This window comes from Halichoerus grypus, chromosome 5 (assembly GCF_964656455.1).
Source record: "Halichoerus grypus chromosome 5, mHalGry1.hap1.1, whole genome shotgun sequence".
NCBI lineage: Eukaryota > Metazoa > Chordata > Mammalia > Carnivora > Phocidae > Halichoerus > Halichoerus grypus.
In genome coordinates, this window is record NC_135716.1 from 120,821,742 (window position 1) to 120,845,166 (window position 23,425).

At 34.9% G+C, this 23,425-nt stretch overlaps 1 protein-coding gene across 23 annotated transcripts in view; it reads right to left on the bottom strand.

Annotated features, from left to right (window-relative positions):
* ADGRL2 (adhesion G protein-coupled receptor L2) overlaps nt 1-23,425 on the bottom strand; it is a 609,197-nt gene that overhangs the window by 69,098 nt on the left and 516,674 nt on the right. For all 23 annotated transcript variants that reach the window (XM_078072845.1, XM_078072847.1, XM_036076672.2 and 20 more), the window contains one exon: nt 15,371-15,584. In XM_078072845.1, the coding sequence (XP_077928971.1) occupies nt 15,371-15,584 (214 nt within the window). The remainder of the gene's footprint in view (nt 1-15,370; nt 15,585-23,425) is intronic.

Here is a 23,425-nt window from a genome sequence, read left to right on the forward strand (position 1 = left end):
TAAGTACAAGAAAAGAATTTATAGTGCCTGAAAGGAAGAAGAAAGCTGATGAGATGTTTCATGGTATAGAAAGTTTGAAAGGGTGAGGTCAGAAGTTGAATAACTCCCTTAACAGACCTACTCAGCATTCCCTCAACGTATAGTACATCTTCCCACCTCAGGACATTACTCATCACTTTCCCTTCTCCAGCAGTTTTTAGAAGTTTATTGTGATGAGAGATTTTATCATATTTCTTTCTGCACACATCTCATCTTCTTCACCAGACTACATCTTTGGGGGGCTCATGCCTGCTTTAAGAATCTCTGAAAACATGCAGTGCATAATGCTGTGCCTTATTCCACAATTTATTAACTCCATAAACATCAGTCTGTAGACTTGCAAATATATATTCTTACCAGTTGTTCATAAATACCTTCACAGTGTTTTGGCACATTCGCTTGTACATCATATAGCTCAGTAATTATTTGGGAGCATAAATCAATGAATGAAAGATAAGATATAACTTTCAGAAGTCAAGCATAGTTCCATACCCATATGACAGAAACCAAATTAAAACTGTTCTGATTTACATGGTTTGTGTAAGTTTTTAAAAACTACAAAGCAGGCAGAGGCTTACCTTCCATGTTATATTCCTAGCCTGAATTAGCTTCATAACAGTAACTTGTCTGAAAGGCTCAGTTCATCGTGACCTATAAAATGTTAGACTCAAGAGCTTTTAATACCACTAACACCATGTACAGGCTTGGGAATACAGGGCTGTATGCTCTGAAGCAGCAACATCACTCCTCTGAAAGCTGACATGCAGTCTTAGGCCACAGATACAAACAGGGTAAGCATATTCAATAATGAATGACTAGGAAAACATCTTTATCACTGTAGACTAAAGACACAATGTATACCTTATTACATTTTACCTGTTAAGATCTATGAAGCTATTTAAAATTTGTTACACAACTTATAAAAGTTACAGATATATATAATATTATCTTAATTTAATAAACTGTATTTGAGATTGTGTAATTTATAGCTAGGGAGTGTTAGAATTATTTTTATTTGCAAAAAAAGTCTTCTAATCCTGAAAGTACTACATTTAACACATGACATCACATATTTTATGTTAGGAATCACAGTCAATTTATTAAGTATATTTGATATGACACTATTAAGAAAAAGAAACACTAGAAGAGCTTGCTACTGTTCATATCTTTGACCCTTCAACTTTTCCATTTCAACAACCTCATTAATGTCAAAACGCCATGAGAATGTCGGCCCACTTTTAAATCTCTACAGCCTGGGCAAGGCAAAATCTTCTGAGTTCAATCAGGACTGCTTTCTTTTTGTATCCAGCTAAAAAGCATAATAGCACCACAAAGGTCAGAATATTACTTTTATTAAAGAAAAAGGATCACATAACAAAGATAAAATGCTATCTGTAGACCTGAATTGGGCAGTGGGGGCGGGGGGGGGGGAGGTTAAAACTATCTTAGTTTTTAAATTGCCAGATTCCTACAATGTATGTAGCCAGTCCCATGGACAGGACCTGTTTTCATATTTATCATCAGTACCTTTCTTAGGTTAGGTAACATGGGCAGCAGAATTTGTGGCAGAGATCTCTGGGAGGCTTATGGTGCTCTTGGAACTATCGGGGAAACAGAACTGGGGAGAAGTCTAATGCGGCTGCAATAAAGGCCCCGCAAATTCTTCAGGGAGGGAGCTCTGGAGTTGGGAGGGCCCTTCAGAGCTGTCTCCAAATGAAGCAAAGGATGAGGAGGCCAAGCCTTTGTACTCTGGCATTCAATGAAGGCTGCCTCTGGGGGGAAGGGTTTCAGATCCCTTCAGCCCACGGCAGTCCTGGGCGGGGACTCACTGGGAGTCCATCAGCCGGCAACTCCTTTGGCGGCTGGGGGAAGGAGTGGCTGGTCCTGAATGGAGAATCTGAGGGCATACCACAACATCGCCTAACACACTGTTATTGTAAAGAGTTTAATGAATTGTTTTCAAAAACAGTTCTTTTAATGGTACTTCTCATTTTCACAGATTTTATTGTATTTCTTCTTCTTGTACACACTGACATGTCAATCCTGTTTACTAAGCGATATTCAATGGGTTTCCTATAGAGCAATGAACATTAACAGGCAGCTTTTAATTGGCCCACATAGGCAAGCGCATTACTATTAATTCCACAGCTACCGCATAAAATAAAACCATTGCTTCTCAAACTCTAGAGCAATTAGACCTCTCGGCTATTTGGCTAACTCCACTTCATGATACCCAATGCAGTTAATTATATTTTTTGATGTTAATAGTCTCTGTCAGTCTCAAGCATAACTCCTCTTTGATGAATATTTAAATTATATTTGAATAAAAAATAATCTTGGTTACATTGCATATTCAGTAATCATCACAGCTTAATAAAGGTCTGCTCGTCAAGGGTTGAAATAAATGGCAATGCACATATAAAGGTCTCAAAACAACTTATCAGATAATGTATTTGTAATGACCATTATTTATCTTTCTGTCTAACATACCTGTTTATATACCTTTTCAAATAGCAGAGTCTCATTCACCTAACAACCCACAAATAGATTTCAAAAGTTACTTATAAACATTTTTTTAAATTATATATACAGAAATCCATGAATTAACAATGAGAACATCTTAGGACTGGGTCATAAGATAATTTAGTGTATGAAAAAAAAGCCACAAATTAGAACATATCCTAGAAAAATTGGCATACTTTCTCTTGCTTCTTCTTGTGGCATTGTTTTGGCAAGTTTCAAAAGTAATAAGGAAAAAAAAAAAGGTTTGATTTACTAAAACAATTTTTGATTATGGATCTTATAGAAACCCACTGAAATGATTACTAAAGAAAAGTAACTTAAAAATATTTTTTTCTCCACATAAAAGCTATAATATAATAGGACTGTGGGGTGAGGGTGAAGGAAACTTCCAAAAATGGGGAGTGGGGAGAATGGAGAAAAGTGTAAAAGCAGAGCCCATTTGTACAATTTCTTAAAAAATTGTTTAAACCTCATTTAGTTTAAAACTCCCCTAGTTTAGCCTACGTCATAACAGAAAGGTTTTAAACAAAGCATTTATTTAACGTAAACTGTGAAAATGGGTTTTTTTTACCTTAAATCTTTTATTTAATGAATAAATGTTTTGTTATCTACTTAATGTCCACTAATTTGTTAAATTTTTAATTTTTCAAATTCTCATCCCAAATTCTGAACCTTTAGAATATAATGTAGACACAATGAAATAAAATAAAAAAGATACAATGAAATGTCCTGAAATGCATATAGCAAGCTATGAATGTCGAGTAGAACACTGCCAATTTCTCTTAAAATCATCACATTATAAATAAAAATGGTAGGGTAGATTCAAATTTTGTGAGGTCCAAAGCTTATAAAATTTAGGGGTACCACTTTTACGAAAAAAAAACAAAAAACAGCAAAATAAAAATTACAAGCAGAAAATTAGGTACCAAAGTGAATAGTTATTTAGGAAAAAAAAATCACAACAAACAACTCATTTTTAAAAGCCAACAAGTATCACAAGCAAGAAAATCCAGAAAACTGAAATAACATTTTAATAAATTAATTGCCAGCATTCCTTTATGATATTTTCCTTAATAATTTTTTTTACCACAAATCCTACCATTGTCTCATATATACAATTTCAGTGTCACTTTCTATAATTTTGGTTTTCCTCTAGAACAGCTGCTCACAATTTGTTATTTATTACTGATGGTTGGGATACATAAAGTGTACAATGTCAGAGGTGCTCATGTTTGCTGAATTGCTATAGCCTATGCCCCACGAATACAGGTATTCTGATAAATTCTATTTTATCTGATACTCATTGAAAGAGGGGAACAGTATGTTGTCTTTATAATTGTAAGCACTACATCTGATAATGTTGTCTATGTACCCCCAAGAATATATAGGAGAGAACTTCTGTTTTGATTAGTTATAGGTGAGAACCAAATCCCCCACTTACTGTTTAACACATTTAATGACTGAAAATCAGATTCCACAGACTAGCTCCTGGCTCCATACATATCAAACACTATTTCTCCTCCACTTGCCACATATTTCAGGTGCCATAGGACACATTCAAATTGTAACATGACATCTGGCCTTGCACATTTATGTCACAATCAGTAAGGCAATATAATGAATAATAGGAGTAATTCTAGAGGCCATTTCTTCACCAGAATAGCTAGCAATAACTAAACTGTACACGAGTGTCTGCAGACCACATAAAAATACCCCACCATATCCAAACTGAATTTATCACCAACTGAATCTCTACTTAACAGAACCCCAGTAGCTTCTGGCTACTCCTAAGTGACCATAAATGAGGGGAAGTGTAACAGAGAAGAAGTCAGAGAATGAAATCAAAACCTTAAAAGATTTTGTTTAAATATCATACTTCAGCAAACTTTACAAAAACATACGACCCTTTGAGCACACTGCTAGGGGCCCTAACAACGCCTTAGAAGAGCCTGTGCAAGTGAACAGCTCTGACATTTAAGATTCATTAGCTTCATGGTAAATCCAATTTTAGAAACAGGAATATTTTCACAAATTACAGGTGAGTTCAATAACAATGACAGATCTCTGGTCTGCAAAAATGAACAGAAAGACCACTGCATGGGCGCCTGGGTGGCTCAGCTGGCTGAGCGTCGGCTCTTGGTTTCGGCTCAGGTCAGGATCTTGGGGTCATGGGGTCAAGCCCCAAGTCAGACTCTGCACTCAGCGTGGAGTCCGCTTGAGATTCTCCCTGACCCTTCCACTCTCTCTCTAAAATAAATAAATAAATCTTAAAAAAGAAAAGAAAAGAAAGACCACTGCTATAATCTCAAGACAACTTATACAGAGTGACTATCATTTCAGACACTCTCTTTAAGGCCATGGGGAGTGTGTTTAGGTGAGTTCTAAAAGCATGTCTGTGTTGGCTGCATATGACGTGAAGAAATATTGGGAGAACGGGGAAATGTATTAGTTAAACAATATATTTGACTGATTTATATGAAATAAATATCAAGACTACAGAATCGCTCACTTCTTTTCATTTCTTCAAAACCTGATTTTTCCTAGAAACTTAAGAAATATTAGGTCCAAACCTACTGTGGAATAGCAAGCAGCATTAAGAACTATAACTGAATTGCTATATGGTATTTCAAGAAAATACATAGCAAAGTAAAAAGAATAGGTCTTTAAAACCTGTAAGACAGATAAATTCATTATGCTATCAAAAACCTAATTAACCACAATAATCTTCTTCAGACTACGTACAAAGTAGTGTATTGATACCAGTGTTTTTTGTTACTGCTGCTATTGCTAATATAGTCTAGGTACAATTACATTATGTGATATATAGAAAAATTAGTAAGGCCATAATAAATGACAGCTGAGCACTTTGAAAATAATTTAATATCAAATATTTTTCTCTCTTCATTTGATAAAATTAGCCAATAAATGTATTATAAATGATACTGATTCACAATTGCTACCTGCTTTTGAGTGGCAAAGCAGAGCTCCTCAACCGCTAGTAAGAAAATAAAGTAAGGATTTGGAATAAAACAATGACTAAGGATTTTTTTCTCTACCAAATAACATATAGGATAATTTTTTTTTTTTTTTTACTTACTTAAAAATCTCAATAAAATAAAAAGGATAGTTAGAATGGAAGATTCTCATCTTCACTCAAAATTGTATTTTATCATTATTTATTGCATAATAAAAGGTATTAAATAATAAACAGTATTTTCAGACAGTGAAATTATTCCAAAGCTTTAATGAATACATGTATTAATTTTCTGGTAATAAACATGCTGATAAGAAGCTCTACTACATACAAAAATAACTCCAAATTTTTAAATGAATTTACAATTCATAATTTATTTTTTATAAGGGTAGAAAATATGTATTACATTGCATTTCAGTAGCATTTGGCTATGAATTTTTGGTGGGGAAAGGGAAGAGAAAGCCAAATAAAAAGAAAAAATAGTGAATATGTTTTGATTTGAAAATCTAGTAAAATTTCATTTCTATTCTCTATAACTGATTAAGCATCTATTTTTATTTGTTTAAAGTATAACATTTTTTAAAAGGATGCCTGTAAGCCATATTTATATATGACACCAGTAGCATGCCATCAGAGAGCGGCTATACACTAAAAAGAAATCACACTTAGGTACAAAACAAAGTACTCAGTTGGGTATTTGAAACTAGTCTTATGTAAGCAGATATAGTGTGCTTTCATTTAGTTATTTAATATTGATTATATAGTGCATTTAGGTAATATAACACTAAATTGGACTTGGTTTCTGTCAATTAACATAATTAATGTTAATTGACTTTGTAAAGAGAAGCCAATATTTTAGCGTGATGAAGTCAGGAATGTTCTGAGTAAAAACTACAAGGTATATGACATTACATGTACTGTTGAGATACCATTGTAATCTCATCTGAAACATCTTTCAAATGAGAAAGCTGGAGTAAATAATACCTAAGACTATGAAAAGCATTATGAACAGATTATTTACAATAATATTGAAATTTGTATGTCAAATCGATGTTCACGTTTATTTCTTCACCTCTCCACTTTGGTTTCAAAAATAAAGACAACTTCTAAAAATAAAAACTGAAGCAAAAGCACCAGAGTTGAAATGAGATATGTCTTTCCTTTTGAAAACGAACTTCCTTTTCCCTTATCTGACCAGAATCCAAAACCAAAATCAAATTCAAACTTTTAAAGTATTATTCAAACCTCTTACTTCACTGAATAATCCTTAGGAAATAGTGAAGATCAGTAATGTTTTGTCCTAAGAAAAATTGGTCCTGGCTTCCTCAACCAAAAGACATAATATAAAAGGTTAAAAACCCACATATTAACCAGAAGTACCAGATAAAACTGGCAATTCACACTTATTCTCTCAGTCCTCATTATCCAGTAGAATTGTTTTACTAATTTTCATTTTAAAAGGAGAAACAGAGGACCCTGTAGGGCAGAATCTCTGATGTGACATTGTTTCTTTCTTCTACATTTGATAAGCAGGGTCATAAGGGATATTTAGATTATTTGTCTTCTAAGCCATTTTACAATTTATTAGTCTTTCTTGCACAGTAAATGTGAATGTTTAATATGTTTCATGTTTATTACTGCCAACAGTCTCCCTTTCCTATAATGAATGCTTTGGTTTAAATGCCCATCAGTAAGTGACATGCAAAGTATGTGTCCAATTAGATATACCAATTAGAGCTTTAATGGTTATTTATTACTATACTAAGGATCAAGGGTCTATACTAGTAACCTCCCAATCCTTGGCCAAAGAGAGATGCTTATAATTCCAGTTCGCTGTCTTAAAGCAACTCGGCCAAGAGTAAGCATTAGTGGAAATCCATCACCTAACAGAAAATAACCTAAGTATACTGCACAGAGATGATGAGTTAGTAGCACCTGAGTTATTCATTTTTCCCCAGATACATTTCATCTTAATGGACAAATGGCTGATAAATCTGACACCACAGATAGATAAAAGCACTTGGGATAAACAGCACAAAGGTAAAAATGTAGTTCTTCAGAAATGGCAGTCTTAAATCCTATGAGAATGAATAGTTTCAATGAATAAACAGACTAAGCAAGAGAAAAGTATCCCTGACCAGTATTTACAATGCAAGAAGAAAATACACAAAACCCCAAAATATTATAAAATATCAAATTAGGTGAAAAGGCAGGTTTGGCTTATTTTTTCCTTCTAAAAAAGTTCCATTAATAAGGCAGGGATATGAATATCTTAGAAAGACAGGTTTTAAGTGTATTGTTACCTATAAAGAGAGATCAAAACAGAAAAATAATTAAACTCTCATATGGCTCGGACTTGGATACAAAGCTTCTTTACGAAGACTGAATGATCAATATAAAAGTTGAGAGGGCTGTATGTCAAGGAAAATATACTCACACCGAAATCTATAATCATGAAGTCTCCCAGAGAATACTGGCAGAACTGTGACTGCATTCTAATGGATTTTCTTGGTTAAATTTTGAGAAGCTTCCAATATTCATCAGTTCCCATAGGAAAGTTTTGCATGTATGCGTGTGTATTTAAGTATCTCTTTTAAATATCTTACACACACTTAATATCTTATCAGTATGCTTGAAAATAGCAGAAGTGTATTTTTAAAACCTAGATAACAGAATTATTAAACTAGTTATTAGTTATTACTTAATAATAAATTTTCATGTCACTAAGATATTAGTTAATGAGATTCTAGGTATAGACAAATTGAAGTTTCAGCCCCTATAGCAAATAATTTAACCTTTCCAAAGGTTCACAAAGTGCAAAGAGGGATATCATGTTGTCACACCTTCCCACGGATATTTTCAAAATAAGTGAGGAGAAAATACATACTGCAGTGTGGACAAAATGTACTGAATGCAATGATAGTTTATTCCCCGATGTAATGAAAGGGAACTAGAATATGATGAGTCCCAAGTTCCTCAGCAGTTCTAAGCATGTTATTCAATAACTCTCTTAAAATAGAAACAATCGCCTATGTCCCCACCACCCACCCCACCCCCTAGGTATGTGCCTTGACCCCACAGAGGGTCCCTAGGTATGTGCCTTGACTGGTAGCAAGAATGGGAGGTGGAAAGGTAGAGGGAAAGATCATTGTGCTTATTCCAGACTAAGGCATGCATGGTCCTTTCCATGGAGCCTTACTTCTAACTACATGCTGGGAATATGCACTACATTTTCGAGACTCACTTTGCATCTACTGTCCATCTACATTCCATCATTTATGGAATGAGGCATTGAACAGAAAAAGTAACGCACATACATAGACAACAATACACTGCTTCAAATTCTCATACACACAAGAAACTGTCACTACTTGAGTTGCTGTTGGATTGACATGTTAAATACAATGTAATTATGCTCGGAGATAATAGGTTAGGACACTGATAGGTTTAGAAAAGGGAAGTTTACGGATAGAAAATTTACTGAATGGGATACAGGATGAAAATAGATTAATCTGGTTCCTACATATTTGAGCTTACTTCCATCATCCCAACCAATGTGGAAAAGATCTAGGCTCTGAAATAAGTTTTGTCACCTACTTATTTAGCTTAATTTAATGAAATTGTACCCAAGGTCTAGAAGCAGATTTTTTCCCCTTTAAGACAAAAGTCCCTGAATTGTACCCCTACTTTATAAATCTACGTCATGTATTTATTCATTGTGGGCTCTGTGACTAGGGAAATACCTAATTCTTCTGGTCTAGGCAAGGCTGAATGACGTTTTCTTGATTTCTATTCTGAAACTCTATCATGAAAACCCTGCATGTTCTTTTATTTGCGCTGTCTAGATGGAATAAAAATCTTCAACGTCAATAAAAAAAGTATACATCTTTTACACTTTACTATTATTATTTTACTATTGCTATTACTATTAACTTTGTTATTAGCTTTATGGGACATTACCTTCTTGTGCTTGTCCTGGTTCCCTTGATGGCAACTTTACCTCTGTCCCTTATATTCAGGTGTTCTCTAGAGTTTTTGCATGCTCAAACTACAGAACCTCTGTGAATGACATCATCTATTCACCAGCAACTGTCAACTTTGCGTTTATGTTTGCTTCATCTATACGTTCTTTCACTACTCTTGTGAGTGCCGAATCTGTATAAACAACTGCTTGCTTTATATGCAAGCTTGTTCCCAAATAAACTTAAAGAAACTTAAATGGGTAGTATAACAGCCAAAAATATACTGAACTTTATTTAATAAGAAATATCATGTAGTTATGCTATGAGGTTCATGCTGTCTACATGTGGGCTAAAATTTTGGCCAGAAGTTGTTTTTTTTTTTAATTAATTTATTTATTTGATAGAGATAGAGAGCATAAGCAGGCGGAGTGGCAGGCAGAGGGAGAAGGAGAAGCAGGCTCCCCACTGAGCAGGGAGCCCGATGCAGGGCTCGACCCCAGGAACCCGGGACCATGACCCGAGCCGAAGGCAGATGCTTAACTGAACCACCCAGGCGCCCCGGCCAGAAGCTTTAAAGGAGCTAGTTCTCCATGTCTAGGGCAGTCCTTTATTGTCCTCGGGTAATTTCAAAACAACAACAGCCTATTTTTGAATCAATTACACAAAATATACCTTTCCCACCATAAGAAAACACTGAGGAATGTATTCTTTCTAGCTTCTTGAGGAGAATACCTATTAATTTCAGAACCTCTTTGTACTGATAGAAGTACACTGATGCATATCTGATAGTAGGAGTTAACTCTGTAACTCATCCACTGTAAAACCTCACCTACCCATGCCCATTAACCTAACATTAAATATTGGAAAAAAGTACATATTTACTTTCAGATCTCTAAACCGAAATGCTAAAAACGTAAGGGCATATTATAAAGCATTGTTTAAGGCAGCAAACTACCCTGATCAGAATGGGCAGGCTCTCAGAGTGAAGAACATGAACAAAGGGACAGTCATAAATAACACTGGAAGATGATCTCAGATACAATTTAGCACATCACTTTAAGAAACTAGACTGTACCTGAGTGTGCCGCAGAAACCCGATATTGTTAGCAAAATTCTAATTTCTTATTCATCAAATACTTCAGAATAGTACTAAGGTTTTTTGTTTGTGTTGCTTTAATGAAATCAAAGAGCTAAAACTGTTGCACAATTTTTTAAGGTACCTCACTATAATTATCTTCAAAGTCCTAAATCATTATCTCTAATGGTGTTTATTTTAAGATTTTATTTAACTTATTTGTCAGAGAGAGAGAGAGAGAGAAAGCACAAGCAGGGGGAGCGACAGGCAGAGGGAGAAGCAGGCTCCCTGCTCAGCATGTGGGACTCGATCCCAGCACCCTGGGATCATGACCTGAGCCGAAGGCAGATGCTTAACTGACTGAGCCACCCAGGCGTCCCTTTTCTTTTCTTTTTTTAAGATTTTATTTATTTATTTGTCAGAGAGAGAGATAGAAAGCACAAGCTGATTATTTTATAAAGTATTAAAATACATAGCATTTTAGGGAAGAATTTCATTTCTCACTTTCTCGGATGAGCCATTTGTTGTACTTATAAGACAAGTGTCATGTCAGTTTCTAATAGATCCTTCGTTTCACACTTCTGAATGAATAGAAATAGAAAGTGAAGAATGAAAAACAATTATTAATACTTTTACCACCGCCACAGTCAAAATTACAAGTGTATTTATTTACTTGACTCTCAGTGTTGAAGTGTGACAGTGAGGGAGGGGGTGAAAAAGCCTTGAAATACAATACAAACATATTTTAATTTCAATGGTATTGAAATTTGTGTTTATCTCCATCATTATAATTTAGAAATTTAATAGAAAAGTTCAAGTGCTTTTATTTGAGCTTTCTAGAGAGAAATTTTTTTATCTTAAAAAAAGTCTCTTTTTTCTACATTATCAAATATCACATTTTCTGACAATTATAAATAGAAAATTTGCTAAATTATTAGGAATATGGTAAAAATAACTCTTACTTTATTTGTAAACACTGAAAGAGTATTTTTCAATAAAAAAACAGGGATATACTTAAAAAATGGGGTGCCTGTCTGGCTCAGCTGGTGAAGCATGAGACTCTTGATCTCTGGGTCATGAGTTCAAGCCCCACATTGGGCACAGAGCTTACTTTAAAAAAACAAACAAAAACAAAAACAGGGCACTCAATCATTATTCAGTAATAATTCAGCAGCAAAAATACTGTCTACATATTTTCTTACAGTTATTTGAATCTGCGTACCAGTCAAATATGGCAGACTTCCTTAAAGGTTTATATTCTGACATACGCAGAATGAAGTATTTATAAGCCACCACTGAGAAACTCATTTTTAAGTCCTTTTAACATTGTCTTCCTGTCACTAAAGTGTTCTTGTTTAAATTGTTATTGTGCTGACTAAATAATTATAAGCCACCAGTATAATACAACAATTTGAAAATGGGGATTCTACAGCTAATTTTGGAATTAACCCCTTATTTGCACTAATACATCATAAATTGTTTGGAGATTTTGGTAACAAGGGTACAGTGAACAACTGTGTTCTTCCACAGAATTTAAATACCCCCAAAACTCTAGTTTCTTTTAAAGTATTATCAAAAATGCAGCCCTGCTTTTATAACATAATGAAACAATGAAAATAACTTATCTTGTACATTTCCTATAATATGTAATTATATTTAATAGATACAAATATGATTAAGACTTATGCATTTTGTTAGATATTGAACAATGTATTTAAATGTAGACATCCACATACAACGATAAGTTACCTACAATGTACAACTCCTCAAGGCTGCTCTTCCAGACCCTCTCTTTGTACCAACTCCTCTGATTTTTGCTTGTCAATTTTGTAAAAACAGGTAATTGCACATAATAATTCTTTACTTCCCACTTCCCTCTGGCATACTCCTAAATACTCATCTAATATCACTACAATTAAACAGTTCAACATGTAAAGAATGGATAAATGGTCCATTATTAGTGTCTCCCTAGCATGGGCAGTTCCCCAATTTTGAAACACTATGTGCAAATTGTTCTATTACAATTTACTGGAGCATAGAATCTATTCTTCCAAATAAAGTTAGTTATGTTTTATGGTTTATTTCACAGGCCAGATTCCAAATGCTACACAATCCATAGCGAACTTCTGTTTTAAATTTTAAAAACCTTTCTCAAGTGCCACTGATGCAAATGAGATTTTGCCATAACTTTTTAATAACTTTAAGAACACTTTAAGAACTAAAATTAAAACATTTTTTAAAAAGATCTTATTTATTTTTTTTAAGTAATGTCTACACCCAATGTGGGGTTCGAACTCACAATCCTGACCATCAAGAGTCACACATTCTACTGATTGGGCCAGCCAGGTGCCCCCAAAATAAAAACATTTTGATGGAAATCTTTTTAAAAGTATTGTATACGTTCTCTGGTTTCTTAAAAAACAATCTTGACCAGTATTAACATTAAAGAAAAACTACATAAATGTGCTACTTATAATATGGCTAAAACATATTCTCTGTGAAATCAGAAATTTTACAGCAATTTGTACCCATGTTCTTATGGCATGGATTTTTTAAAAATAGTTTTTCCATTTTTTTTCTACATTGCCTCTTATTACCTTTTGATGTTTTCATTTTTCCTACACTAACCAGACCCCAGTCTAGAAAATTTGCTATTCTACTTTAAGGTACACTAATAAATAAGCTAGAAAGTTAGACAGAATATTGTGTCCAAAGGGGGAAAAGAGGCAGGAGAAGAGGGTGAAGGTTTTGAATAGAAAGATGAAGGGTTTTCCTAGTAAACAAAATACAAAAGCAATAATGTATAATAAACTCTGTGATACTTAAACGTTCCTTCAGAGAGTTTCTATGTTCCAAATAACTACAATTGCTGGATATTATTGTATAGTTTGACCATAACTAACCACGATTTTAATATCTTATATATAAGAAAATTTTAATTAAGATGCCAAGTGTAGCAAAATTGAGAAAATAAAAGAGGCCAGGAGTTAGGTGCTCTATATTAAGGCAGAGGAAAAGCAATACCCATCCTCAGCAGTTTTTTGGTATTCTATCTATATGTAAGAAGGCAATTATCCCATTAAGAGATATCATTTACACATTTTAAATTTTATAACACACTTTCCAACACATTTTTTTTAGAAAATCTTTTTTTTTAAGATTTCTTTGAGAGAGAGAGACAAAGACAGAGAGAAACAGGAGGGGCAGAGGGAGAGGGAGAGAATCTCAAGCAGGCTCAATGCTGAGCTCAGAGACAGACTCGGGCTTGATCTCACAACCCTGAAATATGACCTGAGCTGAAACCAAGAGTCGGACACTCAACCTACTGAGCCACCCAGGTGCCCCTCCAACACATCATTTTAAAAACACAATATTAACCAATGAGATAAATACATGGAAGGAGAGAAAGACAGAAAGCACGCTATATGTTTTCTTAACTTGAGTTTGCTGTTTTGTTTGTTTTTTTAAAGCTAAGTTTCAAGAGAATGAGAAGATAAACCACAGACTGATAGGAAATATTTGCCACAGCCCTATCTGATAAAGAATTGTTAGCCAAAATATATAAAGAACACTTAAATGAACAACTGATTAAAAATGGGCAAAAGACCTGAACAGACACCTCACCAATGAAGATATACAATGGCAAGTAAGCATATTAAAAAATGTTCAATATGACATGTCATTGGGGAAATGCAAATCAAAGCTATAACATATCACCACATACCTATTAAAATGGCAAAACTACTTTGTATGATACTACAATGGTGGATGCGCACCATCATAAATTTGTCAAAACCCACAGAATACACAATACCAAGAATAAACCCTCACGTAAACTATGGACTTTGGGTGATAATGAGGTGTCAATGTGGGTTCATCTATTGTAACAAATGAGCCACTGTGATGCAGGACGTTGATAACTGGGGAGGTCGTGCCTATGTACCAAGAGGACTACAGTAACTCTGTACTTTCTCTGTTTATTTTTGCTGTAAATATATTAATCAAAAAATTAAGGACTGGGGTGCCTGGGTGGCTCAGTTGGCTAAGCAACTGACTCTTGCTTTTGGCTTAGGTCATGATCTCAGGATTGTGAGATCGAGCCCCGTGTTGGGCTCCATGCTCAGCAGGGAGTCGGGTTGAGGATTCTCTTTCCCTCTCCCTTTGCCCCTCCCCCCTCTAAAATAATAAATAAATCTTTTTTTTAAGATTTTATTTATTTATTTGAGAGAGAGAGTGTGTGTGTGTGAGCAAGAGAGCACAAGCAGGGAGGAGGGGCAAAGGGAGAGGGAGAAGCAGACTCCCCACTGAATAGGGAGCCTGATGAGGGACTCTATCTCAGGACCCTGGGATCATGACCTCAGCCGAAGGCAGATGCTTAACCAACTGAGCCACCCAGGTGCCCCTAAATAAATCTTTTTAAAAAAATTAAGGACCAATTATTGCCAAAGACCCAGACAGTTAAAAACATTTTTAATGTTACAAAGATATTCCAAAATTCTGCAGACATAAAAAAGAAGATTACAATGGAATATTATTCTTACTCTGTATTTTATGACATATAAAAATCAAAGATAGGTATTACATATTCCTTCTGATATGTCAAACTATATAAAAATGATTCAGAGATTTAAATATCGAAAGCTTAAAAGTAGAAATCAACATTAGTAGGTAAAAGCCTCATTCAGTTTAATAAATGGGCTGAGATACGGACTCTATTCATCGACTTTAGAATTATTAAAATAATTTTACCAGTTTGGATGCAGTAGCTAAATGGAATATTAACAAATAAGTATTTACCTTTGAGTCATAATTTTGAAGGCATCTGGGAGGTAGCAGTCTGTATTCTCCATCTGAAATGGGTCAGCATCACAAATCTTGTCATCTGTCCGACCATAGTTAGCGCTCTCAATCATGATGACATCACTGCCTGGACATCGCAGATCTATAGAGTAACCTTCACAGGATAATTCTCGCCTAACTAACCCGAATGGTAAAGCTGCTCTGCTGAAACCTTAAAAATGAAAGAAAAAAAAGAAAAGAAAAAAGAAATTAAAATCAACACATTTATGAAATATATTATTTTAATAAGGCATTTTTCAAGTAATATGATTCATGTCTATATTCAAGAGGTGTCACAAAAATTATGTTTTTTAAGTCATCCATTCATACATTTATTAAATAATTCCTTGACTCCTTACTATATGTCAAGAATTTATTAGTTTTTTAAATATATATCTTTAGCTGAACTATTCACCTGTAAATACAAATTAAAACTACTCAAACAAAATATGTTCTGTATAATCTACTCACAATCAGAAACTAAGTGACTCTTTCTGAGTAAATCCAAAGAAAAATGGCCAATTTAATCAATGGATTTATAAATAATGACAAGTTTTACAAATACAGAATTTAACAACTAATCAAGAAACCATCTTCATTTAGGCAGTGGAATAAAAGCTCTGATATACACTGACTTTAAGGTCTCATTTAATGTAGACGTATTAATTGCTGTTAGTAGCATTATCTTAAAAAATACTTTTGTCTTAGCAGTTCTCCCCCCCCAAAAAAACTGATACTATTACAATAACATACTTATGGCACAACAGCTTATGTCAATTTATAGACACTTTATTTAAAACTGGCATAAATGGAAGCATGCAGCAGTTGGGCATTCAAAGGCGCCAGCACAGCTCCAACAGCGTCCAACAAGCTGAAATAACCCAGGAAGGGCAAAATTTGTCTAAGGGTCACTTTTGTCATCTAGAGAACTGAGATGAAACACCTGTGATGTGACTTTTCCTACCTGTGTGACTCTAAAATAAGATCATGTACATAACAGTGCTCAATTAAAAGTGCCATATGAATTTAAGTGCGGTGTATTAGAAAGAGTATAGACAACTTCTGTTCATGAGTGCTGAAAAAGATTCCCAGATGGAATAAAAGATTAGAATTTTAAGTTTTCAACCAGGGGACCCAGGTAGTAGTAACACAGCACAGGACAAAGGGTAAACACAAAGAAAGCCAGCAGTATGTGCGAGTGAAGTCCATCCTCACTGTGCTGGTGTTCTACCCCATGATTAGCTACCACGGTCAAAAACTTCAACATTACCTCAATTTTGTATTTCAATTTTCTAACCTGTCACCATCTCAAACATTCCTGTTATAAAGACCAGCAATAATTTTAGTATTTTTTCTTATCTCTATCAATTACATGCATCACATAAATTATCCTTTATGTCCCTTTTATAGAAAAAATTATCCTTATGTCCCTTTTATAGAAAAAAAACCTGACATTCAGAAATAAACAGTTCCAAGTTATGAAATTCAAGTTCATAAAACTGGGTTACATCCAGGTCAATCCAATGCCAAAACCTGTTCTCTTTAACTGTATTGTACAATGCCTCTCACTAATTCAATGGAAAAAAGTCACCTGGTAAAACATGCACCTTCTTTCTAACAGACAAATAATCCTCCAGAAGGGTGACTGGGTTACACTTTGATATGACTTAAAAAATCACCAATTCTCAGACGCGGCCGAGCTCTCAGTTCTACTGAGAAAACTAAAGGTGTAATTGCGATGAAGAGAGCAAAAAAGGACGCAACTTGGAGAACAGAAATATTCAGAGGATTGCGGCCCACCCCAAACTTGGGAGGTTTTTACTAAGAAGGTTTATGGTCTTATGAGATTACTACAGGTATGTGGAAAGGTGCTCTATGAAGAAGGAATACAGAAATGGACCTAGACAGGAGCTCTTGGGTGGCTGAATTGGTTAAGGGTCAGACTTTGGCTCAGGTCATGATCTCAGGGTCCTGGGATTGAGCCCCAACTCGGGCTCTGCCCTCTGTGGGGAGTCTGTTTCTCCCTCTTTCTCTGCCCCTCCCCACTACTCACCCCCCACTCGTGCTCTCTCTCAAATAAATAAATAAAATCTTAAAAAAAATAGAGCTAAACAAATGTCAAGACAAATATAGGCCAAACTTTTAAAAAGTTTATTTGTGAAAGTTCATAAATAAACTTTTACACGTTTATTATTGCTTTCTTCTGTTTCCTGATACTGTACTAAACTGACTTTATAATTCAACTTAAACTAGTGGGGTTTTTTTACTAGTATTCTTATATTTGTTTCTGTAGAAAATACGCTTTAGGGGGTGCCTGGGTGGCTCAGTCAGTTAAGTGTCTGCCTTCAGCTCAGGTCATGATCCTGGAGTTCCAGGCCCCATGCTCCCTGCTCAGCGGGGAGTCTGCTTCTCCCTCTGCCCGACCCCCGCCCCCGCACTCTCTCTCTCAAATAAATAAAAAAAATATATATGCTTTAGAGCTTCACTTACTTCAATGGCAAAAGCTTTGTGGGAATTCAAACAAGCAACATACAAAATTTTGAAGCACAGACTATTTTAAAGGCAGAGATATTTTGTAATTTTAAATCTTTAATAAATGAGAATAAATCATATTATTAGAAAATACTGTGACTGTTAGAACACATTATTAGAAGATTGTCTTGGAGCCGTATTTCACAACTTTCACTACTTGTCAAAAATATAGGATTGATTATGAAGCACTGTGGTTTTTAAAATAAGCCCTTAATTTTTGTTGTTCTTGATAGTTTGCAGGATTACAGTTATGGTTCTAAGTTAATCTTCCTCTGCTTTTGAAAGATATTTAAGAAATTGTATTGTTGAGTGTCCTGCTGTTTTGGTAATTCAGAGAGAGGATTTTTAAACCTTAGCCATAGTCATCCAAACAAGTAAAATAAGAAAAAAGAAAAGGAAAAGGAGAGAAAGATCAGTATACTTTAATAATTTAGATTTCTAATGTAGAATCTTCTGGAGAAGAGAGATCATGGTACTTATGCTTTCACTGCAGAGAACTGAATGAGTTCTTAATAGTGAATATTGCCTTATTAAATGCTACAGTGTCTATTGTTTTGAATCATAAGTGTTCTCCTTTATAAATTCTTGCCCTCTCCCCTCTGTTTCCATTGAACTTTATACATCTTCACTAAAGTGCTTATTATTACCATACCGTACTATGCATATTCATTTTTAATTTATATCTTCCCTGCTAGACTATGATGACAGAGTTCTTAGTTATAATTCCAATGCCTAGGTGGGTACATGACACATAATTCTAACCAGTATTGTCAAACCAAAGCTAAATCAAACTAGTGTTTGTTAAAACCATAAAAAATTGCAATTTTTCCCCCTCCTTAATACCTATTTCCTTTGGTAACAGAAATAAAAAGTTAGCATTTAGAAACAGATAAACCACTTATAATCAATGAAAATGATATGCCATCCTCAAAAAAGAAAAAAAATTCTGCCAATTTATTATTTTCTAGGTACTGCTGGGTTCATTAGTGTTTCTCATAAAGATAGGTGAGTAACATGCTTATGAACTTTCATTTATTTAAACCCTGTTTTTCCAATCAGAAACACAAAAATTCAAATAGGGACACAGAAAAGTTATAATAGCTAACATTTACACACCAATTAATACGTTCTGGTACTGTGCTAAATGCTTTATATGGATCACTTTTTTTATGCTAAGCAACATTATCAACAACAAAAAACAATGGAGTAGGTTACTATTATAATACCAACTTTACAGAGTATGAAACCAAGGCATAAAGTTCAGAGGCTCAAGGATTACTATGAGTTTGACTATAATGCACACAGGGTTCTCAGATTTCTGAGCTCATGCTCTTCTTAGTGGCCACAAACAGAAAAAGTATGGTGTGTCTTCTCAAGCCACCTTATTGATAATAATTTTATAAATTTTCACGCAGTCTGAAATCCACCAATGTATATTAGTAAATCTGACAGGACACAATTATGGGAAAGGGTCACAAAACATATAGATAATAACGAAAATTATATTTTTGGAAATGTAGTGTAGTGTGCCATAAATATAAAGAGAGCACAATCTACGCTGTTCAAATATGTACACATGGCAAGAGCACGGAATACTGAAGTATGTGTGTCTGGGTCAGCCTTGTGAATTTGGCTTAAGTCATTTTATGTTTCTGGGTTTTAATTTCTTTTTCTGAAGAATTAAAGTCCTTTCGAAGTTGCATCAAATTTCATCAGTCTATGATTCTAAATAGGCAACCTCCTTTTTATCAGGTAACACATGCTATTCTAACATTTTCAAGTGATTACCAAGTAATATATTACTTGCTCTATTTCTTTAAAATATAAGCATACACGAGAAGGCTAAATGGATGTGTAACCATGTAGCTTATACAGTTCTGTCAAGGTAATTCTGGAAAGCACATGTGATGACATCTTCCTGGATAAACTATTTTAATCAAAGACAGTGAAAGGGTTAAAATAAACATGGGTCAATCATGGGAATCACAAGAAAAATTTACATAATTTTTTTAGAAAAATGTAAATTGCTGTGCCTTCTTTTTGAATTTTTAAAAATTCAACATTTTCACTAAGTAAATGTGATGAAAAAAGGGAACAAATCTTATTCCTAAATACATTTATTTACTCCTTTATTTATATCACGTTAATAACTTACTATATTGAATCACAGAAATAAATCATCACAGGTATGGCTACTATTTCTTAAACACACTTTCTTCCTTTGTATATGATGTAATTCTGAACTGTTTAAAGTGGGTATTTTTAGGACTTTTTTTTTAAAGTCACTTGCCAGGACTTATATAATTGATTCCCAAACATGATTTTGCATCAGAGTCATCTGGTAAATGTTTTTAAAAAGATCTTCAAGCCCTAATCCAGACCTACTGAATCACAATCTCTGGGTTCAGATAAAGCTGGGTATCTGTATTTGGGAAGAAAAATGTTAATTTATTTGCAACACACTGGTATAACAACTAATCTGTGCCAAGAATTTCTCCAAGGCCTTTCTCCAAGGCCTTTTTAAAATAGTTTTTATTTCTCTATTGAGATTACATATTTATTAAGTCATTGCCATCATATTTCCTCTTAATTCTCTAATATACTTGTAGCTTTACTTTACTCTTTGAACATATTCATAATAGCCACTTCGAAATTTTTATCTGCTAAATCTAACATCTGGGCCCACATCAGATACAGTTTCTATTGAATGCGTTTTCTCCTGATTATGGGTCAATTTCCTTGTTTCTCAGCATATCTTATAAATTTTTTGTTGTTGAAAACTAGACATTTTAAATAATATTCTGTTAGCAACTGCGGATCTGGATTTTCTTCCCCAGAGAATTGCTGCTACTGTAATATTTTCTTTTTAGTATCTTGACTGGATTTAATCTACAGAATCTGTTCCCTCAGCCTGGGGCTGCAGTCTCTGCTCACTATTGTTATTTTAATTCTAATTTTTATTTTCTAGCCTGGCTTTCTAGGGATCGCCTGGGTCTGCATAGCTTAGTGATCAGCCAATGATTGGGCAGAGTCTTTACATAAACACCATAAACCCATAACAAGGTCTCCGCTGCTGTGTGTGTGTGTGTGTGTGTGTGTGTGTGTGTGTGTGTGTGTGTGTGTGTGTGTGTGTTAGGGAGAGTGCTCGAAGTTCAGGCAGTTTTGTGTGTGTGTGTGTGTGTGTGTGTGTGTGTCTGTGTGTGTGTGTGTGTGTGTGTTAGGGAGAGTGCTCGAAGTTCAGGCAGTTTTCAAGCCAGCCTCGGTTATTTACTTTCTGCCAACTCCTCTCACATCTCTTTGGCATGTGTGTAGCTTCCCACTTAGTCAAGAATGCATAGAGAACTTTTGGCTCTTTCATTTCAAAGATTTCCTGGGTTTGTTTCAGACTGGCCCTCCAATCTCCCCAACAGGGACCACAATCTCAGGCTAGCAGAGCTGTGAGTCTTTCCCATCTGTTTTCCACAGTGTTTACTACTTTTATTGGCAACACTGCTGGGCACGGGTTTCCATCCTCCACTCCAAATCAAGCCAACTCTCTCTGGCAGCAGTCACTGACTTTCAAGGCCAGCCTTGCCCTAATGAAACTACCACAAAGACTTAGCTAAGGAGTGGAGAGTGGAGGGTGGAGGGTAGGAGCAACCCCAGGCTAGAAGGCTTTGAACTTCCACTGTTCATATCAGAAGTTCTATAGCTTTTCATAAATAAATGCTTCCCAATTTCTTATTTGGCTCTGGTTAATTTCCAGAGCCCTAAATGGTTGTGGTTCACAATTTTGTTCAGTTTTATACTTGTTTTGGGAGAGGATTTGCCACCCTCTTCACCCCATCATCTCCAGAAATTCCTCTAAGGACTTTATGAATATTTACTGACTAAATGCTCAAAACAACCATATTGAATAGGTGGTATTACTATTATCACCATTTTACAGAGGAAGAAACTGAGGCACAGAAAAATTACTTTTTCCATCATCATACCATCCAGTAAGAATGAAATCAAGGTTTGAGATACATTAATGCAGCTCCCAAGTTCATATCCTTAAATGTTACTTTAATGCCTCTTCAGTTAGAAGCAGGTTTGCAGACCCTTGTTGCAGAGGACATAGTTAATAAGGTGTCCTGGGTGCTTTCCAGTCTCAGGGGAAGAAGAACAAGAAAGGAAGTAATAGTGTGTTTGTATGCCAAGCTTTCAATGAACCTGTCCAATCAACATAATCAACATAAAGAAATTCCCAAATTAAAGCCCTTTAATCGTACTATTACTATGACATTTATTCTAAGTTGTACTTTCAATCTATTTCTGTTTCAACAAAGAAAAAAAAAAAGCATCCCAACAAACAAAGTGTAATCCAATCCATCCTGTGGCCCTGACAATCGAAGAAAAAACTTGTAGGAGGCCCTGTGAGCAAAAAATCAATATTGCAGCTTTGTGCTGTGCAAATGTGAATACCGCCAAATAGCGGTGCTTAGAGTAAAATGAACTGTTTTGCTCCATTTTCTCCACTCTGAACAAATGATTTTGAAAAGACAGCCCCCCCCCCCAAGCTATAAAATGTCAAGCAATAACTCTCTGTGCTTTAGGCTAGTGATTGGAATAAATACCTCCTGGTAACAGGTGCAGTGACTTAGGACTGAAATCATTCACATTCGGAGGATAACTCCCAATAAACAGATGCACCGCTCTGAGATGGAAATTTGTAAGACCAGAATTGAAATTGTCATTGGATTTTGCATCATATGAGCATTTTTGCGAGAATATATGCTACTCTCACAACAGTATATTCTGCCACAAGTTTATACTTGTGATAAACTTTAGGCACTGATTATGAAAACTTTATTTTTCTAATATTGTCTCCATTCAGTTTGCCCTTTATATACATTTCTGTAAAATCACACATTCCTATAAAAGTCTTATTAAGCTGTAATATAAAAACATCAACTTTTCTGGTACTGTTTTTCTTAATGACTTTGAACTAAACCCTGTCATGGACGCTAATGCTCATGCTGTCCAGGGTCCCGGTAAGCACCATGCCTTCTGATTATCAAGGACCTCTATGGAACTGAGGCTGTGACTTCAAGCTCTACTGAAACAATTAACGCAAGCCACAGCCTACTATGAGCGCTGGCATATTGAAATCTGATTTATTTCTGTTTATATATGTTAATGAGATTTTTTTTTCCTAAAATGGAAATGAGAATAAAATACTTAATGAGGAGGGGACATGATTTCAACCAGGCTGACCTACAGCTTACAAGCTTCCAGAAAACTTTTTTCCATTTCATTTTAGTTTAGATGAAAAGAAAATGTCAAAAATAAGCCTAAAAGATAACTTACTTCACCAATGGTTCAACATTTCTATTTCTCTCTGAATATTCATGAGGTCATCAAAACAAAATTTTAAAAATCAAGGATGTATAAAAAAGTTTTTGTTGGTAGAGGCACCTGGCTGGCTCAGTCGGTAGAGCATGTGACTCTTGATCTTGG